We start from the raw sequence: 24,033 nt of genomic DNA on the forward strand, positions 1-24,033 counted from the left end.
ATATATATACACACACATATATATATATATATATACTGTATATATATATATATATATATATATATATATATATATATATATATATATATATATATATATATATATATATATATGTACTTTTTTTTTTTTTTTTTTACATTTCATGAGCTTTTTGTCAAAACCCTATTTTTGGGGGCAAAAATACAAAATATACATTATTTTTACCAAAAAGATTTTCAAAGTGGAATATTTGATGTGAAGTAATTGGATCCCTAACTAGGTCAATAATTAATAATTATTTTTAATAATAATAATTATTAATAATTATTTTTATTTTTTTTAGCAAAGACAGGTGTTTTTTATTTCCACTAAATTCTTATGGATCCAAAAGTGCCCCACTCATGTTTACATTCAACGCTTAAATATCTCTATCAGCTTCAGATAATATATAGTGTAATTATCTTAGTATGTTTATAATAACAATTTATATAATAATTTAAAAAATATATTTTTTATTTTTTTCATGTTTTGTATGTCCTTTTTGTCCTTAAAGCGGTCAATTATTCATAGCAACATTGATTTTGATTCATTATTATTTTGTGAGAAATTGTAAAACAAATTGTGTTATTAGAGTCAACATTGCAAGTTTTTCTCATTGCGTTTCACCTATTTGCTCTTTTATTCCACTTTTTAATGTTTTTTAAACATTTCTTTAGTATTTTTAGAATGATGTGCCGCGGGCCGGTAAAACATTAGCTGCGGGCCGCAAATGGCCCCCGGGCCACACTTTGGACACCCCTGCTCTAGATGAAGTTGCAACTTTCCATGTACTGTAAACCAAGCAAGCATGCTTCGCAAAACAAACGCTCAAAAGTAAGGCTTTTCAAAATACTAATTAGCATTAGTGATTTTACGCGGCATATCCAACATTTGGTATCGAAAAACTAAAACTAGGATGCATGTTACAATCTAACAGCTGTTGTGTAAAAAGTACTATACTTAAAGTACAAACACTTTGTAGGCTCATAAAAAGACAATACCAGCATATTCAACTTGATGGCAAATACTACTTCCTGACGACTGCAACACACCTAGGAAAAATTGAGTTGAATGCATTCTTGCTAATGTAACTCAGAAGTGTAAGTAAACAAGATACAACTGGAAAAGCACAAGGAGAGTGCAGACATCTACTAGGTCCTTCAAAAACAACAACACCTTGAATCTAGACCGTCATCCGGATCATCCGCAAAACGTAAGCACTTGTTGCTTATCACGTGTCTGAAATTTCTTGAAAGTTTAATCAAAATGGGCTTGTAACTTTTTGAGCTGTATATAGCGGAATGAAAGAAACGTAGCGAAGCCTCTTATCAGCCATCTGCTCTCTTTGTGTCTGTGGGTGGAGGCGGGACGCTAGTATGAACACACACATAGTAGTTGAGGCTCCTAACAATGTATGGCAACGTAGTAGAAATTATATTGATATTGAGTTATGTTGTTAACTAACGAGCTAACTTACTAACTAATCAACCCAAGGGCAGGGGGCGTAAAAAATGTAATAAAATCAGTCCTGGCGTCATGGGCCGCGCCCGCCCACTGAGTCAGCCATGCCCGCCCTGGGCTGGAAGCTGTTTATTTTATTTGGGGTTGGTTTATTTACATTGGAGCTTTAATCAAAACACAGGCACTTCGACTAAGACCATAACAAAATTAACTGACATGATTGTTTACGTATGAAAACGAAACAAAATTGTTGTCAGAAACTAAATCTAATCATTCTTGTTGATGGGTGGAACAAGTTCGCAATACAACTCTTTAACGGCACGCTCAGAAAGAGCGGTGTGGCGATTAGTTAGGAAAGACAGCCAGTCAGTTGCTTTTCTTTGAGGGATGAAGTCACCGCCAAACCAAAACCAAAATGAGTGGCTTTAACATGTTGCACATTGTAATATGTGTACAACTGGGGTAGAGTGAAGAGGACGCATTTATTTTTACTGCTATGATGCCATCAGCAGGCAAGTCAATGATCGTGACAACTACACAACGATCTGCATTGCTGGGGATTCGTCTGTCCACAACTGATTACTACATGTAAGACAAACACTTTTATTTGTGGATATTGTAATGATGTGGGTTTGAACCTCAGAACTTTACACACAAAGATGCAGGGGGAGGGTCCTCCGCATCATGACTCCACTCACCCTGCACACAAACTCTTTCAACCCCTCCCCTCAGGCAATGGGCTGCGGATCTTAAGGAGTAAAACCACCAGGCTAAGAGACAGCTTCTTCCCTGAAGCTGTCAGACTGCTGAATGTGCTCCATAGTCTCCCTTTCCTCTTCTTTTCTCCTCCCTCTCCTTCCCACACTGACTGCACATAAACATATTAATCAAAACGTGCAATTTAAACACATCTACTTCATTCTACACAGCGTTCTTAGCCGGCTAATCTCAGTCCTACCTTTTGTTAAGTGCCTTATGTTTATTGCCTATTTATTACTGTTTTTCTTTAGTAGTTGACCTCAGTCCAAAGCTCCTTGAATCCTTGAAATTATTTAAGCCTTCTTTGTGTTCGATAAATGAAAGAGTTGGCCATTTCTATAATACGATTGGAAAGGACTGTCATTGATCCGATGTTAATGTGTTTAGAATCTACATACAATAGTAACTGTTCTCTGTTCATGCACATAATGACTATTAATAAAGTGTTTGGATGTATTCATTTAATTAATGTTTTATTGGTTGCAAAAGAGTGATTCAACATAATACTTTGATATTGACACAGCTCATCTGTGCATAATTTATTAGATTACACTTACGTCAGTGTTTCCCACACATTCATTTATTTGTGGCGGCCCGCAACGAAAGAATTAACACCGCCACAATTTTTTTTTTGTTTTTTTTGTCCTGTCCAGCTTCTCAGGCAAATCATATAGTTGATGTAGATGCCCATATCGGCTGTTCAGATTTACTTTACAAAAGAGAAGTGTAGGATCAAGATTTTTGGAGCTCTTTGTTCAGTGGATCAGATGTTTGATGAAGCTTTGTGTCTATCTACCACCACTACTGTTTTCTGTTTATTTGTTACTGACTGTGGCAGGACACCTCTGCCTCTGTTTCACTTTATGTTACTGGTAAATAATATGGTTTTAGTAGTAGGCTAAAGTTAAGTTATTTAGTATGCACTAATTAAAGGGGCAGAGCTTTAAGAGACATTTTAGCTTTTATATTTTTATAAGATATATTTTTTGTAATAACCACAATTAATAAATATATTTCAGTGAATAACTAATTGTTCAAATCTGTATATAAATATGTACATAAAGTGTTGTAATTATATTGTAAAATGGATGGATGGATGGATGTTTAGAACAAAACTGTTATTATTAATTAGTAAGTATACATTTTTTTGAGCCTTTTTAGAGAAAATCATCATTGTAGTAAATTATGCAAATGAGTCAATGATGTCATGGTGACCACGCCCATAGCCACGCCCATAGTCACACCCCCACTGCCACAGGTATCTTGGCAGTTTATGGGAAACACTGTACGTGTATGAGAATTAGTCGAAGTACACTTTTAATAGCTGAAATCAACCCCCAACAACAACTTTGTGTTTGCCAAAAAGTGATTCAAAGTAATATTTTGATATTGACACATCTGATCTGTGTCTCTCCTAAGGGTATTCTAGTAATTTAAGCACAGGTGACGTATGTCAATTCCAAATATTACTTTGAATCCCTTTTTGGCAACGAGGAATACATTGATTTAATAAATATATCCAAACACTTTATTAATATTTGATTATGTGCGCGCATGAACAAAAAAACAGTTATTATTGTATGTAGTTTCTAAACAAGGAAGAGGTTTTAGCACAACATCAGATCAATACCAGTCCTTTACAATCTCATTATCGAAATGGCCAACAAATTGTCCAAAACAGTAAAGGCTGAAATAATTTAAAACAAAGCCTTACAATAACCACGTATCTAAGTTGTTGTCTTACATGTACAGTTGTGGACAGACAAAGCCCCAGCAGTGCATCTTTAACAAGCGTGCATGCTCCCGCGGCGGGAATTCAATTTTTGGCAGGGGTCCCCCTGAAAAAATGTAATGCCCCCCTTTAAATATTTTCGCTGTCACATTTCACTTTGTTACGTGCAAATACACAAGTGGATCGACGATATTGTCCCCAAGTGTATTCAGGGTAAAATCGTCTTAAACCATCCACCAACGTTATCAGTCACTTGTCAACAGAGTGCAAGCCAGGTGCGCATTTTTACTCTGACGTGTAGCAGCAAAGCACTAAGAACAGGAAAAGAGAGACAAAGTGGTGTACTCTCCCTCTATCGTTGAGTTTTCCCTACGACTCCAAGAGGGGTGCGAATTTGCTGACTCCCGAGCTAAAATTCCGGGCTTTTTCGCTCGATAGCGCAGGGTTTAAATCAAGTACCCCGGCCCAGCTCTGATTTGTTCGCACTGAACTAACCTTTTGGACGAGGTGACAAATGGGCAGCACAGGTATAATCAGGTCATTGTTAAATGTTAAATAATTAAAATGTGTACCATGGTACCGCTATCGATTTCCAGGTGCTGGGAATTGGTACCGAATTGGTTCAAATGTGAAAGGTATCCATCTCTACTTGCTTTGCAAGTTAGAACATACTTTACTTCTACTTAGTGCATGGTTTTGAATGAAGCAAATCATAAAATGCTACTTAGAGCTGTACAATAATTGCATTCTGAAGCAAGTTCCTACCTCCCACTGAGACCTGACAGACTGAGTGAAGGTTTCCATGTCTTTGAGCTGGGAAGGTGTACAGAAGGCTTCCATGCCCTTTGCTGCTCTTAGGAATTCCTCCAGTAACTCTGGATCCAGGGTTTTCAGAGTCTAAAAATGGGTTGTATATTTGTTCAACCGGAAAGGAAAGCATTGTTTATTCTGTTATGCTGTGAAAGACTGACCCTCATCGAGCTATATATATTAAAAAAAACATAACTACTTACATCTGTCGCTGATGCCTGTCCATCTGGTATGCATTTATCTTTGAAGATAGTGATGGCCTCCAGGATGTGCCCCTGGAGGCAGTGCTTAGCCTCCTCAAAACCGTTTCTAGCCAAAGCCTGGGCCTTAGCATAGGCCTCAGAATAGGCTTGGGGAGGTGCTTGAGAAAGGACAGGTGGTGTCAAGCAGAGGTCTGGTGATTCTGCCTGGGAGTGAGGCAAAACACACACCTGGGAATGGATGATTGAATGGGTTGGCTTTTGAGTGAATTGAGGAGCAGATTGAATTGGAGGTTGTGGCTGCAGATGAGACATGGGTTCAGGTGATTTTTGGACCTTTTGTTGTAATTGTGTAGCTGGTTTGATTGGTGACTGAATCTTGAGTTGTGGTGACTGGAGTTCAGGTGAAGGTTGTGGCATTGATCCAACACTGCTTTGTGTTGGTGATACATATTTAGCCTGATGAGCCAGCTGGGATTCAGGTATATACTCAGGTAGTGATTGGGCTATCTGGGGTTCAGGTTTACATTGTGGCACTGATTTAGCGTTGGTTTGAGTGGTAGGCTGGACAATGGCTTGATGAACCAACTGCAGTTCAGGTTTATATAAGGGCAGAAACTGAGGTTTGGGTTGGAGGGATGGCTGAACTTTAGATTGTTGTGCGAGCTGTGGTTCGGGCATACATTGCGACAGTGATTGAGTCTGGGGTTGGCTTGGTGTTGGAACTATTGATCTGAATTGTGGAGGAAACTGAGGATTAAGCTGGGCAAGGGGAAACTGTGGCTGCATATGTGCTTGTGTCTGAATGTGAGGTTGGGATTGGGCCTGTAGACGAGGTTGAAGGTGAGGCTGTGGAGGATACACTACATTAGTTTGTTGTAGTTGTTGTGGTATTTGAGCGCGGACATTAACATGCTCAGGTGATGGATATTGCTGAGCCTGGGGATAAGAAGAGTGGGATTGTAAATGTTGTACCTGCATCCACATTGGTTGCTCACTCTGGCCATGTTGTGTCTGCATTAGAGTCACATCATACACTGGCATCTGTGACAGTTGTTGATTTTGGGGCCTTATTTGGGACAAGGTTTGAGTCTGGGGTTGAGGTTGCGAGTGTATCTGCATCTGAGACTGATTATATGATTGTATCATGTTAGAATACCCTGTGGGACCCATTTGAGGTCTTTGTGGATGACCACCTTGAGGCCCTTGCGGTGCTTGTGAAGCCTGAAACTGTGGAGCTTGACCTGTTTGCAGAGTGAAAGGTTGAGGAATGTGATGCATTTGCCGGACAATGTCACTATTTTGTGGCTCCTGCCTCGCAGCCCACTGCTGAGCATTGGAGTAATTTTGAAGGTAAACCACTGGCTGCACTGGAGTTTGTGGGTGTGTCATCGACTTTGAGGAAGAGCTGCTAACATCGGTCCAAGTGGCTAGGTGGCCCGGGGCAATATGGCCTTGGTGTTGGACTGCTGACTGAGAGTGTGCATGATATTGAGTCAAAGGATGTCCTTGAGGCTGAAATATTGGTTGACCTTGAGGATATTGTTGAGTCAAAGGTTGTGTAAGACTTGGCTGAATTTTCAAAAGGGGAAGTGTTTGAAACTGTTCTGTAGATTGAACATGAGTAAGTGTGAAAGACTCGGGTTGGATCTCGTCCACAGTCTCCGTTTTTACATGTGATTGGGTCCCGGCGTAAACACAGCTTTGAGATTGGGCTTTGGACAGAGGATGGGTTTGAACCACTGTTATGGGCTCTGGCTTAGCTTGAGGTTTAATCATTGGCTTAGCGAATTTTTGAGGTTGTGTCATTTGCTGAAATTGTGTTTGCTCATGAGCCGTAGACCCAAGACTGATTTGGGGTTTAGTCTTTGCATGGACAGGGGCCTGAATCTGGGTCTTGGGCTGAACATTTTGTTGAATCTTGGCCACGGTTTGAGGTTTGACTTGGGACTGGGTCACAGGCTGTGTTTTTGACAAGGGGTGGGTTTGAGCACGAGCCATGGATGCAAGACTGGTTTGAGGCTGAGCTGCATAGATTTGAGTCTGAGTCTCTAGAGGAGAATGGCTTTGAGGTTGAAGCATTGTTTGGTTTTCAGGCTGAGTTAACTGAGGGTGTCTTTGCATCTGGAATATTGTCTCTTGAGAGACTTGTGCATGAGTGATTACGTGGGTCGGACTTTGTGCCTGCGCTGGTGGCTTAGGGGACGGCGGCCTGACGGGGGACCAGGACTGTGGATGACTACGAAGCTGAATATGGGAAGGCACAGGTGGTAGAATGTTGTCCTGCAGAGGAGCCTGAATAGGAGATAAAGGGCTAACTTGCGCCCAGGTTAGCCCTTGAGCTATAACTTGGCTGTGTGCTAGAGGCTGGGGCTGAACCTGTGACTGAGCCATCATTTCTGCTGAGGGCTGACTTTTGACGTTTGCTTGCTGAAGTGGCAGTTCTACTGCCTTTGACTTATTCCTTGTGCCTTCTTCTGGCTGCGCTACTACAATCGGCATTTGTTGTTTCTGCTGCTGTTCTTTTAGTTTTTTCCGTTTGGTTGACTGACCAGCAGACTTGTCTTGGGTCTCAGGCTGTGTCCTGGAGGTTACTGTATGGTGATGAACAACTTCAGTGGATCCTATCATGTCTTTATTCTTCTGTGGCTGTGTAGCCTGAACTATTTTTTGGGCAGAATCTTTGTTTGGACTTTGAATATCGTGTTCTCCTGTTTTTTTAAGCCATGGTCGGTTCTTCAAGCCCCGGGCCTTTTTGCATTGAAGTTCTTGTGATTTAAGAGGTTTCTTTACTGGTGACGTCAGCTCATGCACTGCAGTTGTCTGCGTGAGTTTTCTTTCAACCTCTACATGCATTAGCACAGACTGGTCCTCTTTATAACCTTCCATCTCCTCCAGTTGCTGCTCCCCATCTTTATGAATCTGTGTCTCTTTCTTTGTGTTCTCTTTTTCTTTTAGTACCTCTGCTTGGGCTTGGTAATACTTTGGGTCTTGTGCTTCTGCTCTGTTAAGCTGTTGCTGCTGTATCCATGTGTTCTCTGCAGTCTGCTCTTGTTCCGTCATCACTGCCCAGGCCTGAGTTTGGCCTTCTGCTTGTGTCGGGCTAGTCTGCATCTCTTCTTGTGCAGAACTATAAGACACTGGGGGTAAACCTATTGTATCTTCTCTGTATTCCTGCACCACTATCTTTGGCACAAACGCTTTTTGAGATGGATGAAATTCTGACAAGGTAGTACACTCCTGTGTTGGTGGACCAGTGCCCAGCTGTCTTAGATGATGAGGCTTGGTTTTGGCCTGAATAAAGACTTTGGATGGAGGCCCTCCTGTAGGGCTCCTGCTTCTGTCCCTTCGAGCCCCCAGGCTACTTAGCAGTCCTACCACCTCCTGAAATTCAAGACATACAAATTACCAAACATGAAAACAACAAATGAATGTAAGATAGCCAATGACTGGGAACCCTGGACTCCTAAAGACACATCCTTTTGACTCACAATTTCTTTTTAGCATTGAATGTTTAACTACCTTGCAGTCTTTTAACTTCCGAGAAGCTCAAAATGAAATACGCGAACATCAAAAAGACTACTTACTTGTGAGTGAGCCACAGTTGCTCGCACACGGCCCTGTATGGTGGAAGCTTGAAGACATTGGATGGGAGAGTTCTTCTGATGTGTCTTTATCAAGACCTGAAGGTCCTGCTCCTCTGTCACCACCTGACCTTCCAGCTGGAGCCCACGTGATATTGCGACCTTAAAGAAAAGAACGGCACCGCATGACTATTACAGTTGTTTTTTTGGTAGGTATTAGCAAATCCAATTTAATGATTTTTAATGCCTTTTTAATGCAACTAGAAGTACATTTAATGCCCATGTCCTACTGCAGGTATTTATTATATACTAATATATATATATATTCAAAAGCTTACAGTTGTCTGTAGAGACAGAATTGTAAGATTTGACAATGATAATGTTGAATAATTGGAAAGTTTACATTAACTGTTACTCTCCAGTGGATTAGAATTTGCTCACAAAACTGTTTAATCTGAGAATTATTTGTATTTATTTATTTTTCTGTAGTGGTACCAGCAGCTGCCAGAAGTTGCTTTGTTGGCCACAGCAAAGAAATTTAGCACCGTTAACTGCTGCCAGTTTTTAAAGGCCTACTGAAAGCCACTACTACCGACCACGCAGTCTGATAGTTTATATATCAATGATGAAATCTTAACATTGCAACACATGCCAATACGGCCGGGTTAACTTATAAAGTGCAATTTTAAATTTCCCGCAAAACTTCCGGTTGAAAACGTCTATGTATGATGACGTTTGCACGTGACGTCAATGGTTGAAACGGAAGTATTCGGACACATTGTATCTCAATACAAACAGCTCTGTTTTCATCGCAAAATTCCACAGTGTTCTGGACATCTCTGTTGGTGAATCTTTTGCAATTTGTTTAATGAACAATGGAGACTGCAAAGAAGAAAGCTGTAGGTGGGATCGGTGTATTAGCGGCTGGCTGCAGCAACACAACCAGGAGGACTTTGAGGATAGCAGACGCGCTATCCGACGCTAGCCGCCGACCGCATCGATGATCGGGTGAAGTCCTTCGTCGCGCCGTCGATCGCTGGAACGCAGGTGAGCACGGGTGTTGATGAGCAGATGAGGGCTGGCGTAGGTGGAGCGCTAATGTTTTTATCATAGCAACAGCATTGCTAGGCTTCGACAGGCGGCACAGCATTAACCGTGTAGTTGTAGGTCCAGTGGTTGGTTCGGTGTCTCCTGATAGTAGTATTGTTGGTCTGCTGTCTATCCTTCCAATCAGGGGCTTATTTTTTTTGTTTCTATCTGCATTTAAGCACGATGCTATCACGTTAGCTCCATAGCTAAAGTGCTTCACCGATGTATTGTCGTGGAGATAAAAGTCACTGTGAATGTCCATTTCGCGTTCTCGACTCTCATTTTCAAGAGGATATAGTATCCGAGGTGGTTTAAAATACAAATCCGTGATCCACAATAGAAAAAGGAGAACGTGTGGAATCCAATCAGCCCTTTTACCTAAGTTACGGTCAGAGCGAAAAAAGATACATCCTGCACTGCACTCTAGTCCCTCACTCTCACGTTTCATCCTCGCTCAAATTAATGGGGTAATCGTCGCTTTCTCCTTCCGGATCGCTCTCGCTGCTGGTGTAAACAATGGGGAAATGTGAGGAGCCCTTCAACCTGCGACGTCACGCTACTTCCGGTACAGGCAAGGCTTTTTTTATCAGCGACCAAAAGTTGCGAACGTTATCGTCGATGTTCTCTACTAAATCCTTTCAGCAAAAATATGGCAATATCGCAAAATGATCAAGTATGACACATAGAATGGATCTGCTATCCCCGTTTGAATTAAAAAAAAATCATTTCAGTAGGTCTTTAATAGCAGACTTGTGATGAGCTAATAGCATGCATGATTTCACCGCATTAATCCCCACTGAGCAAAGTTTGGAGGTCTTTTTGCACACGCTTCAGAATACCTCTCTGGGTTCACAATTGACAAGTTTCAAACAAGTTTTGAAAAGTAAGCTAGCCTGCCTCATTTGGTAATATTTGCATTTCCCCTTGTCCCAACACATATTCCTTTTTGCCAGAGCATGAGCACATTCACAAGATGTAACATTCCAAGCATCCATTGTTCGGACTTCCTGCACTGGCCGTAGACAATAGCCAATCGAAGGTTCCGCCTGTCAATCATCACATTGTACTAAATGTTTATAAACAAATAATGTTTTTTCAATCAATTGTATAGGCCTATGTAAGGGATACCAACCAGTGTGGCTGGGCCATGTGTACGTTGGTAAACCTCACTCAGGCTTTTAGCTCAGTAGCTGGCACGCTGCACTCTCATTCTAAGCGCCTAGCCCTACAAAAATGTAATGACTCTGGACATCGAGTTTAATGCTTTTTAAGGCCATTCAAGACCTTAAATTTCTCAAAATCCATTTAATGACTTAATACTTTTCAATGATCCGCGGAAACCCTGTGCAGTATCTACAGACCAGGTGATTTTTGCTGCACAGTGGACGTAGCCTCCTCCTCAGAGATTCATCTCACCTTAGCTCTTGGATCTTGGCCTCTTTGCTGCCGTAGCTCTGAGGCCTTCAGCAGCTGGTATAGATCCCTGGTCTCAGTCTCCCAGTGCAGAAGCTCAGCGAGGCGACTGTCAAGACCTGAAACACTGTGCTGCAAATCGGCACACACCTTCTCTGCTTCGCACAGAGTTTGTTTTGCCTGTTTTAAACATGGACAGTAACATGCATCGCCTCATTAGCATCTCTGATGATAGTAATATAGAAAATAATTGTTAGGTCTGTAAATGTACTTCAAGCATGGTCATCTTTAGTTTCTTTAATTCATCTGATGGTCCTTCTGAAGATGAATCAAGAGATTCCAGATCCACTTCCTTTATCTTCCTCAGCATGAACTGAAGGATAAAACACAAGCAGTTCTTCAGAATAAATTGTTCCTTACTGGCTACCGGATAAACAATGGTTGTCAAATATATATTTATGTTTTAATATTATTGTCTTAAAGGCCTACTGAAAGCCACTACTACCGACCACGCAGTCTGATAGTTTATATATCAATGATGAAATCTTAACATTGCAACACATGCCAATACGGCCGGGTTAACTTATAAAGTGCAATTTTAAATTTCCCGGCAAACTTCCGGCTGAAAACATTTCGATATGATGATGTTTGCGCGTGACGTCAACGGTTGAAGCGGAATTATTCGGAGACCATTGAATCCAATACAAAAAGCTCTGTTTTCATCTCAAAATTCCACAGTATTCTGGACATCTGTGTTGGTGAATCTTTTGCAATTTGTTTAATGAACAATGGAGACTGCAAAGAAGAAAGTTGTAGGTGGGATCGGTGTATTAGCGGCGGACTACAGCAACACAACCAGGAGGACTTTGAGATGGATAGCAGACGCGCTAGCCGCGGACCTCACCTTGACTTCCTCCGTCTCCGGGCCGCCGACCGCATCGGTGAACGGGTGAAGTCCTTCGTCGTACCGTCGATCGCTGGAACGCAGGTGAGCACGGGTCGTGATGAGAAGATGAGAGCTGGCGTAGGTGCAGAGCTAATGTTTTTAGCATAGCTCTGTCGAGGTTCCGTAGCTAAGTTAGCTTCAATGGCGTCGTTACCAACAGCATTGCTAAGCTTCGCCAAACTGGAAAGCATTAACCGTGTAGTTACATGTCCAGAGTTTGGTAGTATTGTTGATCTTCTGTCTATCCTTCCAGTCAGGGACTTATCTGTTTTGTTTCTATATGCAGTTAAGCCCGATGCTATCACGTTAGCTCCGTAGCTAAAGTGCTTCACCGATGTATTGTCGTGGAGATAATAGTCACTGTGAATGTCCATTTCGCGTTCTCGACTCTCATTTTCAAGAGGATATAGTATCCGAGGTGGTTTAAAATACAAATCCGTGATCCACAATAGAAAAAGGAGAGAGTGTGGAATCCAATGAGCCCTTGTACCTAAGTTATGGTCAGAGCGAAAAAAGATACGTTCTGCACTGCACTCTAGTCCTTCACTTTCACGTTCCTCATCCACAAATCTTTCATCCTGCTCAAACTAATGGGGTAATCGTCGCTTTCTCGGTCCGAATTTCTCTCGCTGCTGGTGTAAACAATAGGAAAATGTGAGCAGCCCTTCCTCCGGTGTCGTCACGCTACTTCCGGTACAGGCAAGGCTTTTTTTTTATCAGCGACCAAAAGTTGCAAACTTTATCGTCGTCGTTGTATACTAAATCCTTTTAGCAAAAATATGGCAATATCACGAAATGATCAAGTATGACACATAGAATGGATCTGCTATCCCCGTTTAAATGAAAAAAAATCATTTCAGTAGGCCTTTAACCATGGTGACCATCCTGAAAATGGACAGTGGTTTCCATGTAGGCTACACAACTTTGTCAATGCCTTATCTCACCTGTATTCTTTTTCTATAGATGCGTAAAGGACCCGCCATTGTCTCTACAGGCTCTTTGAGAAGAAGACTCGCCTCCTCGACCAGAGCCTGAAGGTCTTGAGGTCTGGTCTCAATATCAACATTGCACTTGTCTGTGCTGTCCTGGAAAAAACACACCAAAATGATCTTCACTTGAGGAGAACCAACTTAGCGGAAGAGTTTTACTGGTAAATGTTTGTGTCATGCAACATGTGACAACAATGAGGTCACAAGTTCAAGGCGTGTATGTTAGGCTCCGATGAAGACGTTACTCGCAGGAATAATTATGATGAGCAAAGCCTTGTTCCAAACAAAGTCAAATCGAATGACCTACACACCTTTACATTAAATACTGCCTTTCAATACAAACCTACCAAAGTGTTTCTTTGGTTGAATTTTTCCCAGTTCATCTTGAGTTTTTGCAGCTCCCCCGCCAGGCTCTTGCTACTCTGTGGGTCAGTCGACTCCATCAAAAAGTTTGCCACCTCGCTCAGGTGAGCTAGTCGGGACCCCCACTCAGCCAAGGACTCGGATGTCACCTTCGTTCAAGTGTAAAAGAGACGAAAAAGTTGACAGAAAGTCCATTCCCATCAGTTCGGACTGCCCCGCAATTTAAAAACCTTTGGCTGGGGACCGTAACTCTGTCCGGCTAAGCTCTGCTCGAGCCACGCCTCCATGGAGCTGATCCCATCACTATAAGAGTCCCAGGCGGTCAGCACCCGTTCCAAGGCGCTTTTGGCCGACGTCACCTCCACCAGAGCTGCTGCCGTGTCCTCCTCTATCTGCGTCACTTGTTGACAAACTTGGGGGTAGTCGGCAGCTGCAACGCATGAAACCATTAGTCCTGCCTTTGTTAGCTCGACAATCATAACTGAGGAATGTAGGAACAGGAGACATACCGAGGGCAGACTTGCTTGAGTATTTCTCAGCAACCTGCTTCAACTTACGAAGGGCTGCTTCCAACGTAGAAGGTATCTCTCGATTGTTTACTAGGTCCTGTTTCAAACATATTCAAAGCACAATTATTTCCTATTCGACAGTTTCCGTACAGCGGTAGCATCCTGTAGCTACGTAACCACGACAATATAGAGGATGGCCAACCCAACGGTCAGCGTTTAAGAATCGCAAATGTAAAAATGTCTGATGTGAACAAGGAAGACAACTCACATTCCATTCCTGCAGCAGCACTCTGATTGCCTCTGGAGAGAGATAAGGCCTCTTCCATAAACGGACTTTGGTCCAGATCTGCCCCAGCAAATCCAAAACAGTGTGACGGTGCTCAAGGTACTCCAGCTTGATCCCATGGTACTTAGCGCTCACTCTTACACCGGTGAATCTGCATACACCCATTTTATCTCACAAAAGCAGTGTTTGGATACCAATATGATTTCACTCAACAGCAATACAAAAACCGTAAAATCTATTTTTTAACCATTTCCTTCTCGTACATATTTTTATTTTAACGTCAGGCGGCAGTGTTTGACAGCTGAGCTGCAATCTTTTTATTTGGGTCAAACAACATTTTTTTATTTATTTTTTTACAAAGTTTAACCTCAAATTGTGACAAATACATGTATTTATTATTTACTACCAGGGCTGTTTTAATAACGGCACTCATTTTTTTTAAAGGCCTACTGAAAGCCACTACTACCGACCACGCAGTCTGATAGTTTATATATCAATGATGAAATCTTAACATTGCAACACATGCAAATACGGCCGGGTTAACTTATAAAGTGCAATTTTAAATTTCCCGCTAAACTTCCGGTTGAAAACGTCTATGTATGATGACGTATGCACGTGACGTTAATAATTAAACGGAAGTATTCGGACACCATTGAATCCAATACAAAAAAGCTCTGTTTTCATCTCAAAATTCCAGAGTATTCTGGACATCTGTGTTGGTGAATCTTTTGCAATTTGTTTAATGAACAATGGAGACTGCAAAGAAGAAAGCTGTAGGTGGGATCGGTGTATTAGCGGCTGGCTGCAGCAACACAACCAGGAGGACTTTGACTTGGATAGCAGACGCGCTATCCGACGCTAGCCGCCGACCGCACGGATGATTGTTAAGTCCTTCGTCCTTCCGTCGATCGCTGGAACGCAGGTGAGCACGGGTGTTGATGAGCAGATGAGGGCTGGCTGGCGTAGGTGGAGCGCTAATGTTTTTATCATAGCTCTGTGAGGTCCCGTTGCTAAGTTAGCTTCAATGGCGTCGTTAGCAACAGCATTGTTAAGCTTCGCCAAGCTGGAAAGCATTAACCGTGTAGTTACATGTCCATGGTTTAATAGTATTGTTGATTTTCTGTCCATCCTTCCAGTCAGGGGTTTATTTATTTTGTTTCTATCTGCATTTAAGCACGATGCTATCACGTTAGCTCCGTAGCTAAAGTGTTTCGCCGATGTATTGTCGTGGAGATAAAAGTCACTGTGAATGTCCATTTTGCGTTCTCGACTCTCATTTTCAAGAGGATATAGTATCCGAGGTGGTTTAAAATACAAATCCGTGATCCACAATAGAAAAAGGAGAAAGTGTGGAATCCAATGAGCCAGCTTGTACCTAAGTTACGGTCAGAGCGAAAAAACATGCGTCCTGCACTGCACTCTAGTCCTTCACTCTCACGTTCCTCATCCACAAATCTTTCATCCTGGCTCAAATTAATGGGGTAATCGTCGCTTTCTCGGTCCGAATCGCTCTCGCTGCTGGTGTAAACAATGGGGAAATGTTAGGAGCCTTTCAACCTGTGACGTCACGCTACTTCCGGTACAGGCAAGGCTTTTTTTATCAGCGACCAAAAGTTGCGAACTTTATCGTCGATGTTCTCTACTAAATCCTTTCAGCAAAAATATGGCAATATCGCGAAATTATCAAGTATGACACATAGAATGGATCTGCTATCCCCGTTTAAATTTAAAAAAATTCATTTCAGTAGGCCTTTAACGGGTGATTAACACACACGCATCCTTTTTGACCCTTGGGCCGTGCCGTAGCGGGGGAAACTTGGCTGAAGCTCACTCATTACTGATGAGCCACAAGCGAGCACAAATGGACAAAGAAAAGTGTACATTATGGAAATATCAGCTTCAAAGCCATGGCAAGTTGTTCTACTGACAAGAAAATACATTTTTTGCCGTGAGAAGAGACGACATCCCTGCAATAAACGCCTGCTGCACGCATCATTCAGAGGTGGGTGGAGCTTCACTTCCGTGTTCAGATTACGGTTGAGGTGCAGAAAGTCGAAAGGGGGACTTTTCTATTGCAAACAGTCTATCCAACATCCAAACATAAAGACACTTTCTCAAACCAATCAGAAACTTTTCCGGCTTCAAAATAAAAGCGCTACGCTATGCATCCGGTTTAACTTCCGTATTTTCCGCACTATAAGGCGCACCTAAAAACCTCCAATTTTCTCAAAAGCTGACAGTGCGCCTTATAATCCAGTGCGCCTTATATATGGACCAATATTGAGCCACAACAGGTCTCGCAACTACGGGATATATAACGTAACCCCAGCCTCTACTGTAGCATTATTCTATGCGCCTTATAATGCGGTGTGCCTTTATTATGAACAAAGTTTTAAAATAGGCCATTTATTGAAGGTGCGCCTTATAATCTGGTGCGCCTTATAGTGCGGAAAATACGGTCCATTAACAAAATATAAATGTCTTACATTACAATCATGCTTTGTCAAAGATGTTTTGTAATTTTATTCTGAACTATTTGCACCGAAAGAAATGCTAGTATGTCAGCTGAGGAATATGGGAGGTGGGGGTGGGGGTGTGAGGGGGGAGTTCTGGCTGGCTGAAATATTGAGTAAGTTCTTTTATAACATGTCCTGGTTGAGTCTTCAATTACAGAATGATTAGCAGGCTCAATATTACATTTCAATAATAAACAGAGAAGGTTAAGACAGGTTATTGACTTGTACAATATGTAATGTACAGAATATCAGAAGCATTTATTCAGGTAGAAAGATCACAGATTACATTACCAAACATATTTGACAATCAAAGCATGATCGTAACAATCCACAATTTGTGTGAAACTGCTATCTAAATATGGTGTAGCTCCTTCTCTGAATGCAAGTGCTCCTACAGCAGGAATACAAATTCTGTATTTCTACAAAATAAAAATTGTAGCAAGACGGCATTATTTGTATTGTCATTAAAAGCTTGTTTGTCCTTTTTGTGTTGGGCTGTTTAAAAGAGCATAATGATTAAAAAACAAAAAAACAAAAAAAAACAAATTCAATTAAAGGAAATTAATTGTCCATTCATAGAGTTAAAACTTGAAAAGTATCTGTCTAGGGTGAAATTATTAATGATGTAAAATTATATCTATCCACAATTAGTCGCATTTTATTTGGAGTTAACTATAAACAAAATGCGATTGATTACAATTAAATATTTTAATGGTTTGACAGCCCTATTTATTACGGTTCTATTGAACCACTGTTTGTAACATTTGCTCGCCCCTGGTTATTATGGTTGTTAATTTTGAGCACGCTGCAAAATGCATCTTTAGCATTGTTTTATTCTAACTAAATGTAAACAATCCTCACCTTCTCTTCAGCTCCTCTATCTTTTCAGCGGGGACCAACATGTTTCCGTACACATCCTGGTTCAGGAAGGCCTGGAAAGTCTTCAATTGTTGGGGCATTTCCTCTTGGCAGACCTGCAACAATATATCTCAGTTAGGGCTGCAACTAACGATAAATTTGATCATCGATTAATCTGTCGATTATTACTTCGATTAATCGATTAATAATCGGATAAAAGAGACAAACTACATTTCTATCCTTTCCGGTATTTTATTGAAAAAAACCAGCATACTGGCAACATACTTATTTTGGTTATTGTTTCTCAGCTGTTTGTAAATGTTGCAGTTTATAAATAAAGGTTTATAAAAAAAAAATATATATATATATATATATTTTTTTTAAATAAATAAAAAAATTGCCTCTGCGCATGCGTATAGCATAGATCCAACAAATCGATGACTAAATTAATCGCCAACTATTTTTATAATCGATTTTAATCGATTTAATCGATTAGTTGTTGCAGCCCTAATCTCAGTCACCCTCTCAGCAGTTTGGTCTAGGTCAGGGATGTCCAAACTACGGCCCGCGAGTCATCATGAGTTCCAATTAATCTTAAATATCAGGCGGCCTCTGAATGCTACACATTTGTTACCATGTTGTGGACAATGTGAGTAAATTAGATCAACGACCCCTGTAAGTACTGTGAAATAGCACAACATTTACTGATAGGACACAATCCAAACAACCTTCCGTAGTCAAGGTGCAAAAAAAATACAACTAACATAAAGGTCAACAGTGTTTCCCATAAACTGCCAAGATACCTGTGGCGGTGGGGGTGTGGCTATGGGCGTGGTCACCATGACACCATCGAGTAATTTGCATAATTTACTACAATGATAAGATTTTCTCTAAAAAGGCTCAAAAAATGTATACTTACTAATTAATAATAACAGTTTTGTTTTAAACGTCCATCCATCCATCCATCCATCCATTTTACAATATAATTACAACACTTTATGTACATATTTATATACAGATTTGAACAATAAGTTATGAAATATGTTTATTAATTGTGGTTCTTACAAAAAATATATCTTATAAAAATATAAAAGCTAAAATGTCTCTTAAAGCTCTGCCCCTTTAATTAGTGCATACTAAATAATTTAACTTTAGCCTACTACTACAACCATATTATTTACCAGCAACATAAAGTGAAACAGAGGCAGAGGTGTCCTGCCACAGTCAGTAACAAATAAACAGAAAACAGTAGTGGTCAAATACAAATAAGGCAACAAGAGAAGTATCCTACACTTCTCTTTTGTAAAGTAAATCTGAACAGCCTATATCAACTATATGATTTGCCTGAGAAGCTGGACCGGACAAAAAAAAAAAAAAGCCGAAAAATCTATTTGTGGCGGACGTAATTCTTTCGTGGCGGGCCGCCACAAATAAATGAATGTGTGGGATAACACAACTTGCTCAGTGAACATTGTGGATATAATGAAAAAAGTCCAAACGCCATAAAAAAAAAAATCTAAATTACACCCATTAAAATCCATTCGAGTGCATGATGGGAACAATGTTACACTCTCTCCACACGTATCCATGTTTGATATGCTTGATATTTCCGATTGATTACAAAACTTCAAGAGGGTCGTCACGGAAGTCAACAATATAGGAGTCAACCTTTCACGTATTCTTTATATCCATTTTTATTAATTAGATATCCATCATAATAATATGTAGACACACATATATACAGTCATGGTCAAAAGTTTACATACACTTGTAAAGAACATAATGTCATGGCTGTCTTGAGTTTCAATAATTTCTACAAATCTTATTTTTGTGTGATAGAGTGATTGGAGCACATACTTGTTGGTCACAAAAAACATTCATGAAGTTTGGTTCTTTTATGAATTTATTATGGGTCTACTGAAAATGTGACCAAACCTGCTGGGTCAAAAGTATACATACAGCAATGTTGATATTTGTTGGTTTTCTAACATGGACTTGTTTCTTCAGCATTGTCCACACGTTTAAGTCAGGACTTTGGGAAGGCCATTCTAAAACCTTCATTCTAGCCTGATTTAGCCATTCTTTACCACTTTTGACGTGTGTTTGGGGTCATTGTCCTGTTGGAACACCCAACTGCGCCCAAGACCCAACCTCGGGGCTGATGATTTTAGGTCAGGGGTAGGGAACCTATGGCTCTAGAGCCAGATGTGGCTCTTTTGATGACTGCATCTGGCTCTCAGATAAATCTTAGCTGGCATTGCTTAACACAATAAGTAATGAATAATTCAGCTGGTAATGACAGTGTTAAAAATAACGTTCGAAATATAAAACATTCTCATGCATTGTAATCCATCCATCCGTTTTCTACCGCACCTGTTCAAGAAGTCGCATTAATGGTAAGAAGTATTTTATTTATAATTGGTTAGCTTCAGAATAACAATGTTATTAAAAAGAATAAGAGACTTATTATACTCTAAAAATGTTGGTCTTACTTAAAAATGCACGCATCTAGTTGTATTCAGTGTTAAAAAATATTACTGTATATGGCTCTCACAGAAATGCATTTTAAAATATTTGGCTTTCATGGCTCTCTCAGCCAAAAAGGTTCCCGGCCCCTGTTTTAGGTTGTCCTGAAGAATTTGGAGGTAATCCAATTTTAGCTGAACTGCACCAATTTTGTCAAGAGGAGTGGTCAAAATTTCAAGCAGAAGCTTGTAGATGGCTACCAAAAGCACCTTATTGCAGTGAAACTTGCCAAGGGACATGTAAGCAAATATTAACATTGCTGTATGTATACTTTTGACCCAGCACATTTGCTCACATTTTCAGTAGACCCATAATAAATTCATAAAAGAAGCAAACTTCATGAATGTTTTTTTGTGACCAACAAGTATGTGCTCCAATCACTCTATCACAAAAAAATAAGAGTTGTAGAAATGATTGGAAACTCAAGACAGCCATGACATTATGTTCTTTACAAGTGTATGTAAACTTTTGACCACAACTGTACATACATACATACATACATACATATACAGTCATGCTCATAAGTTTACATACCCTGGGATCATTTATAATTTCTTGGCCATTCTTCAGAGAATATGAATGATAACACAAAAACTTTTCTTCCACTCATGCTTAATGGTTGTGTGAAGCTATTTATTGGCAAACAACTGTTTACTCTTTTTAAATCAACATGACAAAAGAAAGTACCCAAATGACCCTTCGGGTGACTCGACCATGCAGCCCATTTTTCTTCCAAGTGCCTCCTTATTGTGCATCTTGAAACAGCCACACCACAATTTTTCAGAGTCCTGTATTTCAGCTGAAGTTATTTGTGGATTTTTCTTTGCATCTCGATCAATTTTCCTGGCAGTTGTGGCTGAAATCTTTGCTGGTCTACCTGAATCCCTCATTTTCCACTTCTTAATCAGCGTTTGAACACTGCTGATTGGCATTCTCAATTCCTTGGATATCTTTGTATACCCCTTTCCTGTTTTATGCAGTTCAATTACCTTTTCTCGCAGACCCTTTGACAATTATTTTGCCTTCCCCATGACTCAGAATCCAGAAACATCTGTGCAGCACTGGATGAAAGATGCAATGGTCTGTCAGAAGCCCGGAAACTCACTGACCTTTTATACACACACATTGATTACAAACAAACATGTCACAGGTGAGGATTGGAACCTTGATTAGCCATTCAAACCTGTTTGTGTCAACGTTTGTGCATGTTATCAGATCAAAGTCACTGGGGTATGTAAACTTTTGATCAGGGTCATTTGGGTACTTTCTTTTGTCATTTTGATTTAAAAAGAGTTAACACAGTTGTTTGCCAATAAATAGCTTCACACAACCATTAAGCATGAGCGGAAGAAAGGTTTTTGTGTTATCATTCATATTCTCTGAAGAATGGCCAAGAAATCATAAATTATCCCAGGGTATGTAAACTTATGAGCACAACTATATATAGTTACTTCACACGCAGTCGGACAAAGTTTTTAGCCCAATGCGGCCCCCAAGTCAAAAAGTTTGGACAACCCTCGTCTAGGTAAATAAAAACAGGCACATTTGGAGTCCATTTGTGTCCCTCCAGGTCCAGTCCAATCTGTCAGGAAAAAAAGCATAACCCCTGCGGGTACCAGCCATTGGGAGAACCCAATGGGATCATGAGGGCAGCGGTGTAAAAATATCCCAAAATATTCACCTTGAGTTGCTCCTGTTTTTCCTTGGCTTCGTCCGCAGCCCGGCCATGGTCCAGGGGGTCACCCTCTTCCTCGGCCAGGACAGCCTCGGTTCTCAGAAGCCATCGTGCCACCAGGTCCAGAGGGGCTGGCAGCCTCACGTCTAACTCTATTTTGTACTCGCGTAGCTGTAGCAGGGTGGGTTGCCAGTGACGTCAAAACCATATAAAACCAACTGCGTGGGTAGATGGGTGCAGACCGAACCTTTTCTGTGAGGGCATCCCACGCCTCCCGAAGGGCTCGCTGCTCCTCGCTCAGCTTGGAGCTTCGTCTCATGGCGGTCAGCAGAGGCATGATGGGACGTCGCTGCTCATTGAAAGACACCAGAAAGGTCTGGAACACCTGAGACAGGCGCACAAGCAAATCAATCACTCGGCCACTTGACGTCCCGCAGTAGTGCAGTGTTTCCCACACATTCATTTATTTGTGGCGGCCCACCACGAAAGAGATACGTCCGCCACAAATAAAAAAAATACAAATTTTTTTTTTTTTTTTTGTCCTGTCCAGCTTCTCAGGCAAATCATATAGTTGATGTAGATGCCCATTTAGGCTGTTCAGATTTACTTTACAAAAGAGAAGTGTAGGATACTTCTCTTGCTGCCTTATTTGTATTTGACCACTACTGTTTTCTGTTAATTTGTTACTGACTGTGGCAGGACACCTCTGCCTCTGTTTCACTTTATGTTGCTGGCAAATAATATGGTTGTAGTAGTAGGCTAAAGTTAAATTATTTAGTATGCACTAACTAAAGGGGCAGAGCTTTAAGAGACATTTTAGCTTTTATATTTTATAAGATATATTTTTTGTAAGAACCACAATTAATAAATATATTTCAGTGAATAACTTATTGTTCAAATCTGTATATAAATATGTACATAAAGTGTTGTAATTATACTGTAAAATGGATGGATGGATGGATGGATGGATGGATGGATGGATGGATGGATGGATGGATGGATGGACGTTTAAAACAAAACTGTTATTATTAATTAGTAAGTATACATTTTTTGAGCCTTTTTAGAGAAAATCATATCATTGTAGTAAATTATGCAAATTACTTGATGATGTCATGGTGACCACGCCCATAGCCAAGCCCCCACCGCCACAGGTATCTTGGCAGTTTATGGGAAACACTGTAGTGCCTTGAAAAAGGTGACCGCACACATACCTGGTAACGCTCCGAGTAGGTCTCGTCCTCAGTGGAGTTCCAGCCCTCCAGCAGCTCTTCGTAGGCCTGAAGCAGCCAACACGACACCTCCTGGGCCTTACGGTCTGGTGTCGCCTGGCAAGCAAAAGACTTTTGGTTCAGCCTCAGTCTCGAATGTGGAAATACCAGGCAAAGTGACCATCTGTCATCACTTTGCAACCAATCAAGGACTTGAAGTGTGCTGATAGACCTTCAGCTGAGTTTCTCTGTTTAGTTCTTAGACCAAGACCACCTGAGCTGACTTTTGTGTCGACATTAATTTGAAAGATTATGCAAAAAGCCTGGGAGGTACAGTAGATGCATTCACCAAATCCGAACAGGTCTACTGTACATCACGGATGAGCACTCATATTAGCAACCACGCAACCAGGGACAATAAAAGCTGCAGAGGGAAGTGAAGCATGATGGGATGTACCTGGCGCAGTGGTGAGGTGGAGATAGCAGGCGTGTAGTGCACGGGAAGGCTGATAGGAGAAGGAGCTTTAGGAGGAGTCAGATATTGCGTCTGTGAGGAGACAGAGTGAGGAAGGAAGGAAGGAAGGAAGGAATCCAGAGGAGGAGTCAACATTGTAGCAAAGCGAAGAACAGTCTTAATGTGATGCCGTCAGCGGAAAAAGTCAAAACAATGGCAAATAATGCAAATGCGTGCTTGAGGCTAACCATCCTACGCAAGATATGCATCCACACTGGTCACTTCCTTAGGTACACCCTAATGCAGGGGTGTCAAAACTCGTTTCAGCTCGGGGGCCAACTTTGACATTCAATTTATACCCGGAACAACACAAAGAAGACAAGACAATATATGGCATTTTTTTTACCTGATAATGATCATTATCATCTAATCGGGGAACACAAGTCTTTCGCTTAACGATATACAGTAAATAGCCCATTAGTCGGGCTCCCAGTTAGAGCGGACATTGTACAGTAAGTGGTTGTTTTATTATGTTCGTAGTTTGTATTTCTTGTTTAGCACTTGCCTATACTGCTACATGATCTATGGTGTTTCACTGAAGTGTTTCAAAAACTTGTAGCTCATCTTCTGCATATTC

At 40.9% G+C, this 24,033-nt stretch overlaps 2 protein-coding genes across 2 annotated transcripts in view; both read right to left on the bottom strand.

Moving 5' to 3' along the window:
* The window catches only part of LOC133640784 (uncharacterized), a 76,446-nt gene extending 70,359 nt beyond the window's left edge, over positions 1-6,087 (bottom strand). The window contains exons 1-2 of the mRNA XM_062034429.1: positions 4,984-6,087; positions 4,736-4,867 (exon numbers count right to left, since the gene is read on the bottom strand). Coding sequence (XP_061890413.1) covers positions 4,736-4,867; positions 4,984-6,024 — 1,173 coding nt within the window. The 5' untranslated portion in view covers positions 6,025-6,087. The remainder of the gene's footprint in view (positions 1-4,735; positions 4,868-4,983) is intronic.
* Positions 6,088-6,125: 38 nt separating this feature from the next.
* syne2a (spectrin repeat containing, nuclear envelope 2a) lies at positions 6,126-23,552 on the bottom strand. The gene is made up of 15 exons (XM_062034540.1): positions 23,400-23,552; positions 22,946-23,059; positions 21,982-22,119; positions 21,741-21,905; positions 17,537-17,649; positions 14,142-14,310; positions 13,874-13,970; positions 13,595-13,794; positions 13,349-13,513; positions 12,957-13,097; positions 11,338-11,439; positions 11,070-11,246; positions 8,568-8,726; positions 6,655-8,364; positions 6,126-6,224 (listed from the first exon to the last, which is right to left on the bottom strand). The coding sequence occupies exons 1-15, from the start codon at positions 23,550-23,552 to the stop codon at positions 6,126-6,128; spliced, it is 3,702 nt and encodes a 1,233-aa protein (XP_061890524.1).
* Positions 23,553-24,033: the final 481 nt, after the last annotated feature.

Source organism: Entelurus aequoreus, linkage group LG23 (genome assembly GCF_033978785.1).
Source record: "Entelurus aequoreus isolate RoL-2023_Sb linkage group LG23, RoL_Eaeq_v1.1, whole genome shotgun sequence".
NCBI lineage: Eukaryota > Metazoa > Chordata > Actinopteri > Syngnathiformes > Syngnathidae > Entelurus > Entelurus aequoreus.